General features: G+C 35.4%; 1 protein-coding gene across 6 annotated transcripts in view; it reads right to left on the bottom strand.

Moving 5' to 3' along the window:
• Positions 1 to 257: 257 nt before the first annotated feature.
• The window catches only part of LOC129251498 (plexin-A2), a 119,548-nt gene continuing 104,030 nt past the window's right edge, over positions 258 to 15,775 (bottom strand). For 5 of the 6 annotated variants that reach the window (XM_054890830.1, XM_054890828.1, XM_054890832.1 and 2 more), the window contains exons 3-9: positions 9,769 to 11,014; positions 3,538 to 5,868; positions 3,284 to 3,479; positions 2,677 to 3,063; positions 2,457 to 2,587; positions 2,249 to 2,394; positions 258 to 2,184 (exon numbers count right to left, since the gene is read on the bottom strand). In XM_054890830.1, coding sequence (XP_054746805.1) covers positions 2,017 to 2,184; positions 2,249 to 2,394; positions 2,457 to 2,587; positions 2,677 to 3,063; positions 3,284 to 3,479; positions 3,538 to 5,868; positions 9,769 to 11,014 — 4,605 coding nt within the window. In that variant the 3' untranslated portion in view covers positions 258 to 2,016. The remainder of the gene's footprint in view (positions 2,185 to 2,248; positions 2,395 to 2,456; positions 2,588 to 2,676; positions 3,064 to 3,283; positions 3,480 to 3,537; positions 5,869 to 9,768; positions 11,015 to 15,775) is intronic. The other variant, XM_054890833.1, reaches the window with a different exon arrangement.

Below are 15,775 nucleotides of genomic sequence, written 5' to 3' on the forward strand. Positions count from 1 at the left end.
TCTTCCCGATGTCAAATACAAAAAGTGTCGAAAAATCTGGATGGATGCACATTAAATTGTTAAGCACGGACTGATAAACGAAACCAGAACAAAACGCTAAACAAATTAAATTCGAGATTTAATATATAATTTCTTTTAGATAAAAGACTTTCTGTTTTTATTTTTGATTAAAAAATGTTCTATCAAAAAGTAAATTGAAATGTTTACAAATATACACAAACAAACATTAATTATCAAGAATAAAATGATACCAAGCTGATACAAAAAACTGTTAAGTGGTTGAATTAAAATATAGGAAATTAAAAATTATCATAATTAGAACTTTGAATAATTATAAATAATATTTAATATACAATACAAACCCAATAAACTATGTAATGAAATTATTCCTAAACTGTATTTTCATACTTTCATATGAAGAAATGTCATACAATAGACGAAATTAGCGTTTTGTTATAAAACAAGAACAAAACCGTCCATAATGTGAAGTATTATAACCAAAACATCATATCTCATGTCTATTCTCTTCATTATTTGAACATACATATGTTATTCCTTGACTAACAGATGAAGAATACAATATAAATAATTCGAATAACTTTCGAAGGACATATTTACAGATATTTTTCCAAAACTTATCTGACTATGAGTATGCGCTGTATTCATATTATATTTGTACTTATATAATGTACACACATAACTTTTATTTTACGCCTGTCTAATGTATACATTTAACCTTTTGTTACATAAGAATCGAAACAAAATGTAACTTTCTATGGAATTTGGAGTAAATTGATGCAGCTCTTATTTTCCTAATTACGGATTATATTACGTTCACATTCACAAATTTCATTATAACCGATTACAGATACAGTTATTACTATAATTATAAAATAACACATTCCTTAAATTTTTCGAAGAATAACAAAATCAAAACAAACAAACTCCTACTTGTATTTAATCCGTAACTGTTTTTGGATGTTTTATTTTTATTTTACCTAAATATTGTTAAGCTAAATGATTTGTATAATATAAAAATTTATTTTACTTTATATTTTATATAAAAATCAGTCATTTTGTATTTTTTACGTTTATGTTCGTTTTTATGACCTTATATCTGCTATGTTAATTTTTCGTGTACGTGGTTATGCAATTAAATCTGTGGGGAATGGTCAAAGGGATGGAAAAACCTAAAGGGACTATAGAAATACTTAGCAGCAGCGCTAGTGAGTATCATCATTAATATAGAGACATTTACCCGAAGTAGCATGTTCGCAATAACTGTGTACGTTAACATCCGCATCGATATTCAAAATTTTCTTATATTTATTAAATATAACTATTCATGACTTTTTGAGAACTTATAAAATGCTTTATTCGCAACCACGATTGAAAAATAGACAACGATGATTTTATTTTAGATTGTTACGTGTTTGAACACATGGATTTGTAAAAAGCATTAATAAATATAAATTTTGTAAGTTAAAAATCAAAACCACGCCACACTGACCGTTTTTTGCTTTAATTATTTAGTGTACTTTCGTAATCAAAAGTATTGGTAGCCGACACCAATAAATTAGTAAAGGGTTGCCATTGGGTTGGTATTGATAATAGAAAATACGTGTTTTGTTTCTATTCTACAAAAAAGAAATCAATATACTTGAAGACGACATGAACTTTAGACACTTTATGTACAATACACCTAGATAAAAGAAAAATATTTTCAGGCATTTGTTGACATTATGATGCCAAATATATCATAATTGTTTTTCCTTCCCATCGGCAGTATCGAAGTATTAATATTGTTTGGTTTATAAAAATATTTTAATTGTTGTGCAATTGAATGAAGCATTCAATCAAAGAATTTTGACAGTTTATTAAGATGTTGTCTTCACTGATTTTGTTTAATCTGAGTAATGATATTGCGAATTTTTGCTAATGTTTAGAATGAATTGAGGGCACTTAAAAAAGATCATATTGCATACTGCATTCGATTAATGGAAAACTTTGCAATCTCTATTCTCCTGACATCATGTTATGAACTTGCTCTAACTTAAAGGCAAGGCGTTGTTTTTGTGAAAACTCATCTTCTTCCAATGTTACTGTTAATTGTTCATTATATTTTACCGCGTAGGTATATAGTTCATGGAGGGCACAATTCGTATTGAACTCCGTAGTATGCAGCTAAAATAAACAGACGGGAAAAAGTTACAACTTAAGAAATTCGGCATCTTATTTCAGTTCATACTCTCGATTCTTCGGCTAACATAGCATTCATGTCCTGATCGGAGATTGAAGACATTTCTCTTATATCACGATAATACCTTTCAACCCATTTGCGATATTCAGGTATGTCTTTTGCGTACAGCAATTTCGAGCTCGGCGAATCTTTTCCTATTAAAAATATATATTTTTTATCACTATTTTCCACAATGAACGTTTTATGTCAATTTTACCTAAGCGATGGTCTGACGTAGAGCACGAGTCCATAAATGTTTGAGCGACAACCGATAAACAGGAATCAACTATATTTGACTTGTGTATGTCAAACACAAAGTTTGGATTCTTTATTAAATTAACCCAAAATCTAAAAATTTAATTTTTTTTTTGCAGAACAAATAGGCAATAAGTCATTGAAATCTTCACAAGGGAATTAAAAGAGCATATGTATATTACCTTAAAGGCAAACTATTGCTTTTCCATGTGTGCACAACTTCGTGATCAGTTATTCCATGTAACAGCGCTTGATCGTCCAAAAAATCAAACATATATTTGATCGCCAATGGTAAAGCTGAGCCTCGGTGAGCTGTGCTAAAAATTGTCTCAAAGAGATCATCAACAAATTTTTGTAAAGTTCCTTTGGTTGCAAGCAGACGGGTCAAATATATCTCCGACACTAGCTTATTTACACGCTCGCCTTCTTTTTGAATATCGCTATCATGGTGCTTTACCAAATGCCAAAATTTTATACCATTCTCGTGTAAATCATTATTTAGTGGACTTCCGGCTCGGCTAAACGTTGGTGAGGAAGATGTATATTTCGATAAATTCAATGTTTCATATCTGTTGGCGAAACGATCCGGCGAAAAAGCAATAATATTTAAGAGAGATATGTGTTAGTAGTTTATAAATTTTCATTTTCAAGTTTATAAGGTTAACATAATATGAGATTATATTAATGAAAAATGTAGTACGATTAGTATTAAGTTTATTTGCCAGAAAAAAAAATTATATTCAAATATTAAAAAAAATTTAAGTTTAGAGGTTTAATTCGTTCACTCACTTGTGACATTTCTCATTTTTGTCAGAAAGTATTGAAAAGTTATAATTCGAACTTTGCTTTGGAACTAAACTCAGGCCGGCTCCATCAGGAACATTATAGTGCTGTAATGTATTCAGTTTCTTCCATTCGCTTTCTGTTTTCGATGTGGTATCTTCATCATATAAAATGACACGACCACTAGCTCCAGTTCGCCATTCTGTAAAGAGGGAAAATAAATTTTAAAGCTTAAGATGTGGGCTACTGACAAGGATTACCTAAATCAAGATCATCCTTACGCGGTCGCTGACTCCAAGGAATGTTGCGATATATTGTATCCAAGCATTTTTCTTTAACTTGGCCAATTGTATCGCAATCGAGAACTTTTACCGGTACATTTTCGGTGTGAGTTGGCATCATGTCTATACTATTACAGAATATCGGCTGTTGAATAATACTTGCATATACAGTCATTGGCCGAAAATCGATGAGTTGTCGTATAAGCTTTTCTTCACTAAGTGAGTAACGAGCTTCATGTGTGCACGCATCAACAGGACCTTTATCTACTTGACCCTTTACTGCCCTGAACAGCATATATAGAGGCTCTCCGGCACATTCTTTTAAGAACTTATATAGTAAGAAAGTAAACCATGCACTGAGCATTTTTTCTGCAACACTTTCGGTACGACGTAGTAGTAGTTTTGGATGACTTTTACCCTCTATACATTTTTCAATTAAATCACCAAGCAATGTCTTAAGAATATCAGTACAATATTCTAGTTTTGATTGAAGTGTTACCATAATAAGTGAAGCCACATTGACGCGCTCACGCATGGAAAAGTAGCGATTCGATTCTAGTGTTCGAATGAAGAGTAGTAAAAATGTTTTATTCATTATAAGTTGCCCAAAGAGACGTAAGCCTTTTTCTTTGCGTAATAATTCAGGCCGCTCCCACTGTAACACAATGTGATCTTCGTGATTTGGAAAAAGAATTTTCATGGCATATGTACGATAATCTAAAAATGGTATACCACCGGATGTAAGATCGCCTGTTAAATCGGTCATTTCAGTTTGCAGCTCAGCAAAAGCTTCTTTGCATTCAGCAGCAACTCTAAGTTCCAATATATCCATTTGTTCCTGCATGTTTCGCAAAACACGATTCGATTCAGAAGTTTTTTTTTTATATGCAACAAGAAGAGCGACAAAAATTATAAGTATAAGGACGGTGCAGACTCCAATCACCAGCAGTACGTTTTTGCTTAAATCATGGATTAAATTAGGCGATGCATAGCTCAAAACTCCAATACGATATTCCAGAGATTGTCCAACACGAACAATAACTTCCGGGCCTGGGCCCGATTCTGTCGCTGATTCCGGTGGTGGACGGCACGTTAATTGTTGACGTGACAATGAAGTTATGTTGCAAATACCTTTGCCAATGCGTACAACTACATCAGTTTCCTTGCATGCACGGTCCAAATTGCGGCCATTTATTGTTAAATACTCGCTTTTATAATATTTGATATGCTCTTCGAAGTTATAATACAAAGGATTTGGATAAAGCTCAAAATTATTTTTGTGAGTACTAGAGAGATTTTGGACACGTAAAACGCTGTCCATGAGGAACCCATATTCAAGTAGCTCTGGATTCTCTGCATCAAGTATATCGTTATCAGTTTCAATGACAGGGGAATAACATATCATCTCTGTCGCTGATTCAACCTTGCATTGGCTATAAAATATTTTACTTTTATAATAAACATACATTCTTGGACTCTGAATATAATTAAACTGGGTTCCGGTCACTGTGATTTCAATGCCACCAGCCGGTATGCCCCGTGGCACTTTGAGCTGACCACTTGGCCCTGACGATACCTGTTCAATTGAAGGATCAAGGACGTACTTAAAGTTGTATTCATTGAATTCGCGTTGTCCGTTGTCAAATAAAATTTTAAGGCGCCCTTCAATAATACCTGGTGAAGGTGCAGTGCGGCATATAGCCTGTGTGACATCTACGCTCAATATTTCGCACGGCAAATGCTCATTTATAAATGCTTGGATTCGTGATCCCGCATTCAAATATTTCCCAATTATTCGTACATGCGTGCCCCCAGAAACAGGGCCATATTGAGGTGAAAAATTTGTGATTTTTGGATCCACAAACTCATAATCTTCCTTGGATTCGCCGCGGTAATCTCCAATTTGGACAACAATACGACCATTTCGATATAATTGAACTCCGGGACTATCCACATTACACCTAATTTCCTTAGTAGCAATATAGTACTGTTGGAATGGCATACAATTGATACCAGCTATACGTACACCCGAATAAATATCAGTGAAGTTTTTGCCTAAATTAATTCCACGTATTGTAATATTAGTACCCCCTTCCCATGGGCCAGTTTTTGGATAAAATGAATGAATTTCGGGATTCGGGCAAGTTTCCATACGATTCAGCCAATCAGTTTTCCCTTCGTTATTTTTATTACATTGTTCTTCTACTTCGCACGTATTTGTAGATGAACACCAACCACAATTGTATTTTTCAGCCAAAGCTAAACACATGCCACAGCTATCAGCCATATCCCGACACCTATATATCACAACTATTAAAAAATAAAAAAAAAATCAATATTCAGGAAAATAAAAGAAAAAGAACATTGACAACAAAATGAGAACTTTTAATTAATTTAAATCGATACATGCGCCATAAACTATAGAAATATTACGATCAATCCACTGAAGGCAAAATATACCTATAATGCAGCATGGTTGCTTTTCCCAAACACTCTGCATCAGAGAACGTTAATGTATAGAGAAGTCTCACGAGCTACGAATATTGTGAATTGTCAAAAATGAAGTGAAACCGCGAAGACTTTTTCACGTCGTTCAACTCGACAGCGGGTAACTTCTTAACAGAGCTGATTACAGTAAGTTATGTACAAGTACATTGGCTCTGCCCAGCTTTTGGTTTCTGTATGAAATTGACGAATGCCGACGGCATTTTGCAAGGAATTCGCTTGTACATTTTTATGTTCCCTTGATAAACGTAATTTTATTAAACTTATATTTTCAAACAAATTAAATGATTGTAAAAGTTTGAATTATGCGCCAACATTTAAAATGAAAGTAACTTTAATGTTCGTTGATGTAATTTAAAACGAAGAATTTAAACAAAATACATTATAAAACGTTTTAGTAAATTTAGAACTTCATAGAAATTTGATGAAAATGTTTACTATTTTTTCGAGTCGAAATTAGTTTTAGACAAGAATTCATAGAGCATACAGGTGTTTTGGTATATTGATGTACATATGTATTATATATGTATATCAATATATTATATATATATGAGACTGGGGCAAAAAAATCGACTTTTTTTTCTTCACTATATCGAAAATCTTGTTCAAGGTGATAAAAAAAAAATATTGTGAAGATTTGAGCCGTTAATATTAATTTTAAGAGGTCTATCACCTTCAATTTTGATTTTTTATTTGATCTTTCAATTTTGCGTCAAAGCTCCCAAACTACTGAGGTGAAAAAATTTTTGTATACATAGATTTTTAGTAAATTAAATTCCCTACAAAAAAGGTCTCTTTCGTTCTTTCTTTCTTGCCAGATGAGTCGTTTCCGAGTAATCAAGCTTTGAACATTGATATATTTTTTTTTTATTTAAGTTTTTTATTTTGCAATTCTGCAACTTATCAATAAATAAATATAAAAAAATGAACAATAAAGATTTTGTAAGGAAATTCAATTCTCTACCAAAAAGGTTTCCTAACATTTTTTTATAAAATCGCTCTTTCAAAAGTTATTCGCAATTGTAGATGAAAAAAAATTAAATTATTGTTTTTTTCGTTGTTTAACCAATTTTTTATACTCAGTGGAACAAATTGTTATTTTATTTAATAATAAAAATCATCATATAAATTATATAAGATATCCAAACCTTTTTTCTGTTAATAGCTATTTATTATTATTTATATTGTAGTAAAATTACGTTTTCGTGAAGGTGATAGACCTCTTAATATTAATATTAAGGGCTCAAATCTTCACAATATTTTTTTTATTATATTTTATCACCTTGAACAAGATTTTCGATATAGTGAAGAAAAAAAAAAAGTCGATTTCTTTGGCCCAGTCTAATATATATATACATATATTATGTAAGTTATGTTTGTGCAAAAGTTCAATTGCATCTCTAATTCTTGTAGTGTCACATATCTGCACACGCACTGGAGCAACAATGGCCCATCTCACGACGCAGCGCCTTACCATATTCACATTTGAATATGCATTCATTTGTTCCTTTGGCAAACGAAATTTTTTTCAATTTATATTTATTACAAGGGAATAATACATATATGTATGCATTTTATAGATAGTATAAAACTTTGAAATTTAAAATAAATAAAAGAAAACTTTATAGAAATGTATTTGTATGGGACAACTAAGTTCTATTGCATCTTTAATAAATATAGTATTGCACGCATATATGCACTAAAGCAACATGACCTACCTCACGAGCATCGCCTTATCATATTTCATGCAATAATTATTGAGTAAATATCCGAATGATCGAATTCCTGCATACCAAATGCTAATACAATCCTCTTTTGCATATGCATCTACATACAACCGCACACACAAGGCACTCACTTTATTTCTCTAAATGCGTAGGTTGTCCACAGCTAAAATTCTATGCCTAGCGACTACAAGAACAAAATGCATTAATAGGCGCAGCCGTAGCGGCCATCATTATAGTTACCATGGCGCTGAACAATCTAAATTAGTCGGAGCGGCGCTGAACAGGGTCAACTATTGTACAGTACAAGAAAAACTCATCATCAAAAAGTTCAATGATAAATTTCAGCTCATAGTTCTAAGAGCAAAGTATTTTCATTCATAAAACGAGCCGCCCATATGCCAATTTTCTCGACCGTTCGAAAATAGACAATATTGGAATATTTCGCGTAGAATTATTTGCCAACATTTGGTAAATCTTGAATTTTTGTCAAGTCGAGTGCCCCCGGCTCCGTATAAATGTTTGCACCTATATATCTTCTGCTCAAATATGAACGAGACGGTATCAATAAAACGGTCCGCGGATGACATATGGCCAAAATACATTTTTTGTTTTTTGGTAGGACTACTATAAGCTTACATGACAAATTTCAGCGTGATATGTCACATAGTTTTTTTTCTGTGCTACTGTAAACAAGTCAAGCTCGAGTGTGTTCTTCGAATTTAACGATGGAAATTCAAAGAATTTGTTTGAAATTTTGTTATTCCAACAAAATTTCGGCTTCAGACGCCTTAAAAATGTTGCAGACAACCTATGGGGACTCTGTTCTATCGCGTGTACGTGTTTTCCAGTGGTACAAATCGTTCAAAGAGGGCCGTACATCGGTTGAAAACTTGCCTCATGAAAGTCATGAAAGTCATCGGAAAAGTAAAGGAAATTGTGCTTGAAAATCGCAAAAATCGCAAAATCGGTTAACGCTGAATATTATTTAGACGTTTTAAAGCGTTTGCGCGAGAACATTCGTCTTAAAAGGAAGGAATTGTGGGACAACAAGTCATGGTTCTTGCATCACGATAATGCACAAGCTCACACATCACGTCTTGTTCGCGATTATTTGAACAAAAATAATGTTAATACCGTTCCGCAAGCAGAAAACACACAAGTAGCTCATAAAAATATTTTCAGTCTGACATTTCAATACTAAGAGAAAATTTCCAAACAATTATTTTATGTTCTCTGGTAGTAGGTAAATAATTACTTTACGTATGTAGTTCTTCAATTGATAAAAAATGCACAAAAACATATGCATATATCTGCAAGTTTAGAAACTTACTCTGAAATCAGAGTATTTTAAGGTTCCTGTACACATTTGAAGGTTACTGTACATACAATGCTGTGCCTATGAATGTGCGCGCTGGATTTCTTGAGAAGTTTTACCGTAACATTTTTTGCTGTGGCAAGTGCACATATGTACATACACACATAGTATGTATATAAATTCACATATTTAAATTTGCATATGCCATCTTCCTGTGTGCCTGGTAATGAAATGTTTTCTATAGAGGATTTTGATTCAGTGAATTTAGGGAATTCAACAAAGTTTTTTACAGAGCACCAGACAGACAGACATAATATACATATGTAATATACATATGTATGTATTATATATAATTTTTGATGATTTGGAAAATATTCAAATATATAGGTCATATTAAAAAGCTACCTAACATTCTTTGCTTCTAATCACCAACAAATTCTTATCGACTGATGCTAAATTTACATAATTCAGTCCCCTACTGTTAACTTTTCGTGAAAAATGTGTCTGTGGTGATTAGTCTTCGCGAAATGAGCACCCCTCGAAATTCCACACGTTCCTGTCATTGAGACTTCTCTATACATTAACGTTCTCTGCTCCGCGCTTTACCAATAGCTTTGACAAAACAAACCAAAAATTAAATTCTCTTATATATCCTAAACTTACCATGAATATCGTGCGGATTATCGAGGGGTTTCGAGCCACCCCAGATTACAGCAAACGTTGCAGTCAAATTAGGTGAACGCGAAGTATACTGAAACTCCATAGTGTCGCAATATATGGTATCTCCCAAGAGTTGGGCGTTCAAACTAGTGACACGGCCTTCGATGTTAAACTGACATACAAAACGCGTTTGAACGATGAATTGACCTATTATGTGCACCTTCACTTTAATAGACTTACTAGTTCCAGCAGCAACCAACATTTCACTCCCTTCACCAGTAGCATTAATTGTTGGACAAAATCCAGGACCTGAGCGATAACTCGGTCCGATGCGACTTACACCAGTAACTAGAATATCATTCCGACAATTTTCTGCAGTGTCATGTGTGCAGCGATGAGCTTCTACACACCAATCACATGGAAATTCAGAAGAAACGCATCTCGTACATGACGAATGGGTGCTACAGTCAAAAAATGTAAAATCAGTAGAAACAAGATCGGGCCCATCCTTCGTTCGAACGGATAACTTGGCTGTGAAATGGTGTTTACCCTGTTCTATTTGTGGCAGCATATCGGTACGTGGAGTTGTACAATTCACACCATTGCGCTTTTTTGTCGCATTCGTAAATAGCGCTTTCTCTTCAGTAGTAAATGCACATACGAGATTTTCTTTCAGTTGCGGCAAATGGTCGATAATTAGCTCTAGAGTTCTTGCCGTGGTTCGCTGCAATTGGTGTGGTACAACACTTGTTATTGTTGTGCATTTTCCAGTCTTATAACTAACCCAGTATAAAGGATCGTTTGCATCATCTTCGCAACTAGAACGTGGACTGCATTTATTTTCAAGCGAACACCAGCCACAATATGGATCGCGTGCGCCCAAACATTCACCACATGTACTGTAATCGGAGCAATGAAACACCTTTACTTTCGCTACTTCATTACGCGACATAACGTAAATGTACAAATTCCGACTATCGAAATGCATATCCGAATTAATAGGTGAACCCATTTTTATTGGTATATTGTCATACTCATTCGCAGAATCTGCCGATTCAACGACTACTTTTTTTAAATATCCATTTGCTGTACCAATGAATACAACTGTATAACCACTGGTGCTTGTGGCAGCAACCGCTGTGAGTCGAGTATTAAACATTGCAACCGGTACGACAGTAATGGGTTGTTCACCTCCCAATGGCGAGTTTACGTCGAGGCCGCAAAAATCCTCTCCTATCGTTTGCAATTTCTGTAAAAAAATTATAATATATAAATATGCAATTAATATATTTACAAGTATTTTTAGAATTTAGTTAATACTAATACACGGGTTCGAAATCGAACAACACTTCGCCACACTTCTTCTTTAACATTAAATGCTAGAATGTGCATCAAGGTTGTCAAACGTGGGCTTCAACCCCAAAATTTCCCCCGCACCCCTTTTCACTCTATCCATGTACACAGATGTAATCGTTTGTATTGAAGACACAGCCATAAATTTAATATATTAATAAGCTCCAAATGCACGATTTTTCTTGGGCCTTGTGAAAATGAGCCTAAGAAGGGAAAGAAAGTTATAATCAGATATTTGATTGGGAGTTTTCCAGACATGGGGTTGTTCTTTCAGCAATCTATAATTCCAGCAATCCTTTTTAACGAGTCTGTCATATGACAGCATTACTACACATTCTTCATATATCGGCTAGCATCGAGAGCCGATGTTTACCTTTATGGCCAGAGAAAGGTTCATTCGAACTAAACTTTTGTTAGTAAAGAGGTAACCTTGTTTTAACAAATCTTTGCGGATCTAGAAAAGGCGGTTGTCCAGATAGTAATGTGTTTTAGCGCCCCCTGAATGGTTTGGAGTCAGCGGCGTCGGAAGGTATTCTAACAGGGTCTCGAAAATACCGATCCACCTCTGGGAGTATACTTACTGCGACATTGGGATCTACCGTAGTCTACCGTTCACCCTCGCCTCACTATACTTCTGGTCAACAAAAGGTCTCATTTGAGTAGGTGGCCAACGGACCAGACATGACAAACGAAAAAAAAAGCCTCGCGGGCACGGCAAAAAACCAAGACCTAGAGCGGCACATGCTCGGTGTCTGCTTACGTCGGCTCGACGTAGCTCTCTGCATCTGAGCATGATTCGGGTTCTACATATGCACTTGCATCACTCAAAGCCACCGTCCGCTGCTCTCCTTCTTCTTTTTTGCCTTCTCAATTGTCTTGTCACAAATATATATAAGGTCTGCCTCAACCATTGTCATATAGTGGTTTTTATCCTGAAAAGGGTCAGGGTCTCTCATGTGACTATAGGCAAAATAACCGACTTCCTTCCAAAAATTTTTGAAGAGACTGCTGTACGTTCAATATGACAGAAACTATTCCGGACTCGAAACCCGTTGAATGCTCGAAACACCAGATCACAGATAAAGGGTTTTAAATGGCAACCTCCTGCAAACCATCTGCTGTTCGGAGGGGCATAAAACTGTAGGTCCTCCTTTGCGAAAAAACACCAAAAAGCACACTACAAATCGGAGGAGTTTGGCCAAACACCAAAACAAAGGGTGTAAGCGCCAATCAATATATATAAGATATATATATTTTTAATTTATATATTTAACAAATAAAAACACTTTCTTATGTTCGATGAACTATTATACGCATAGGACGCACCTTTATTTTACAAAGATCATACGATGACTAACTCTAGGTTTGATGAACGAAAGAATTTATGCTAAAAAGTCAGGAAGCAGTTATTAACGGCATAGTTATGAACAGTAATGTATTCAGCAATTCATGTAAGGCAAATAAAGAATATATATATATTATACAGAAAGAGAATTCAGTAAATCCTACATTATGAGTGCATGTACATACCTTCTACTCAAATATGAACGAGACGGTATCAATACAACGGTCCGCGGATGACGTATGGCAAAAATAAATTTTTCGTTTTTTGGTAGGACTGTTATAAGCTTACATGACAAATTTCAGCGTGATATGTCACATAGTTTGTTTTCTGTGCTACTGTAAACAAGTCAAGCTCGAGTGTGTTCTTCGAATTTAACGATGGAAATTCAAAGAATTTGTTTGAAATTTTGTTATTCCAACAAAATTTCGGCTTCAGACGCCTTAAAAATGTTGCAGACAACCTATGGGGACTCTGCTCTATTCGCGTGCACGTGTTTTCCAGTGGTACAAATCGTTCAAAGAGGGCCGTACATCGCACAGTGCGGCCGATTCCCAAAAAGCTCATATTTGAGGAGAAGGTATATGTATGTATGTGTGTATCATATATTAGAAGGGCATAGAAAGCGCAATATCCACCACTTCCACTCGCTTTCGCATCAAAAATAAAAACGATCAATTGTCGGACATCGTACATTGACATCTCGTTGCATCTCACACGTGTAGAGATATTGAATGTCGATATGTTTTGTTCTTCGACGACTCCGGACTTTTAACTAATGCGATTGCTCTTTGGTTGTCGCATTTAATTACCGTAGGATTGCTCTGTTTATACCCCAAGTCTGTCAAAAGTTTGCGAAACCACACAGCGCTTCTTGTTGCTTCACAAAGAGCAACAAATTCAGCCTCAGTCGTAGAGGTTGCTATCACACTTTGTTTTTTAGAACTCCATGCTATTTGTCCACCATTTAGGAATGCTATCCAACCTGATGTACTGCGACGAGTGTCAACATCACCGCCCCAGTCAGAATCACAAAAGAAGCTTAATACCGCATCAGGAGTACCAGATTTAAAAATTATGCCACGTTTTAGTGAACCCTTCAAATACTTAAACATTCGTTTAATTCCGTTCCAGTAAATTTCAGTAGGATGTTCCATAAATCTGCTTAGCACACCAACTGAAAAAGCAATGTCAGGCCGCGTTATAATCATTAAGTACATGAGCGAACCAATTGCCTCTCGAAACGACAATTTCTTCATATGTTGTGGTTCGCTCTCTGCTTTTGAGAATTTAATACCTGGCTCCGCAGGTGTAGAAACTGGAATACCATCAAGGTGATGAAATTTTTCTAATACTCTCTTTGTATATGCGCTCTGAAAAATTTTACGTTTACGTTTTTCCCGATTTCTTAAGATTTGGAAACCCACAAAACATTCCGCTTCTTTAAACATAATATCAAACTCCGCATTTATATCTGCTCTCACTCATGCGTATCGTACAACAGGTGAAAATACATCAGTATAATCAACACCACATTTTTGTGCACAACCTCTTACAACGAGTCTGGCTTTGAAGCGATCTATATCTCCATTGGCTTTAAATTTCTTTTTGAACACCCACCGATTTGAAATTACGTGCATATCAGGCGTGCGTGAAACAAGAGTTCAAGTTTTTGTTTTGTGCAAAGCTTTTATCTCATTCATTTTCGGTTAGTTTTATTTCTTGTTCCATACTTCATTGTTTTGATCATGTACGCTGTCAAGGCACTCGTTGAATATTACCTCTCTTGTTATGAGAATATTTCTTCCGTATGGCTCGTAAATTCTGTTCGCCTTACTTGCGTCGTTATAACCAATCATCACACATTTCGTAGAATTTTTCTCCCACTTTGTTCTCTGCTCTTTTGGAATATGTACGTACACTTCGCTGCCAAAAACACGAAGATGCGATGCTGAGGGTTTCGCGCCGAACCATTTTTCATATGGCGTCATTCCTCCAATGACTTTGGATGCCGTTCTGTTTTTTAAATACACAGCAGTATTAGATGCTTCTGCCCATAAATGTAGAGGCAAATTTTTCATGTGCAAGATCGCTTTAGCACATTCTACTATCGTTCTATTTTGCCTTTCTATAAAGCCATTTTGCTCAGGTGCTCTTGGAGTCGTTATATCGTGCTTAATGCCTTTCTTCAGAAGAAATTTGTCTACGGACTCATTGCAAAACTCCAGTCCACCATCAGATCGTAAACGTTTGACTCGATGCCCATCTGCTTCAACATCAGGGCAAAATTTCACCAAATTGTCCAATACATCTGATTTATATTTCAAAAAATAAATAACGGGTGATCTTTTTTGCTATTATCATTTTAAACAGTTGGTTTAAACAGCTGATGAACGTTTCGTGTTTTGTTTCACTGTCAAACATCTTCAGTTTGGTCTATAATTTAACCATGAATCGTCTTACAAACGAACAACGATTGCAAATTATTGAATTTTATTATAAAAATGCGTGTTCTGTTGAGAAAGCTTATCGCGCGCTTCTTCCATTTTATGGTCAGTTTAATCGACCCACTGAAGCGGCTATTCGAGCTATTGTGACTAAATTTAGAACCAAATTTACATTATTGGACATCAAACCACCAACACGCTTACGTAGAGTGTGAACTGAAGAAAATATCGCAGCTGTATCGGCCAGTGTTAATGATGGCCATCAATTATCGATTCGTCGCCGTTCGCAGCAATTGGGCCTCTGTTACTCTACAGCGTGGAAAATTTTGCGAAAGGATTTAGGTGTAAAGCCTTTCAAAATACAGCTGGTGCATGAATTGAAGCCGAACGACCTACCGCAACGCAGAATTTTTGGTGAATGGACTCTTGGAAAGTTGGCCGAAGATCCACGTTTTTAGCGAAAAAATTGTGTTCAGCGACGAAGCTCATTTTTGGATCAATGGGTACGTAAATAAGCAGAATTGTCGATTTTGGAGTGAAGATCAGCCAGAAGAATTGCAAGAGCTACCAATGTATCCAGAAAAGGTCACAGTTTGGTGCGGTTTATGAGCTGGAGGTATCATTGGACCGTACTTCTTCAAAGATGCTGCGAATCGTAACGTAACTGTGAATGGTGCGCGCTACCGTGAAATGATATCCAACTTGACTTGCATAACATGTGGTTTCAGCAAGACGGTGCCACATACCACACAGCACGCATAACAATGGACTTGTTGAGAGGCGAGTTCAGTGAACATTTTATTTCACGTTCGGGACCTGTCAATTGGCCACCCAGATCGTGCGATATAACTCCTTTAGATTATTTTTT

This window comes from Anastrepha obliqua, unplaced genomic scaffold, assembly GCF_027943255.1.
Source record: "Anastrepha obliqua isolate idAnaObli1 unplaced genomic scaffold, idAnaObli1_1.0 ptg000023l, whole genome shotgun sequence".
Classification (NCBI taxonomy): domain Eukaryota; kingdom Metazoa; phylum Arthropoda; class Insecta; order Diptera; family Tephritidae; genus Anastrepha; species Anastrepha obliqua.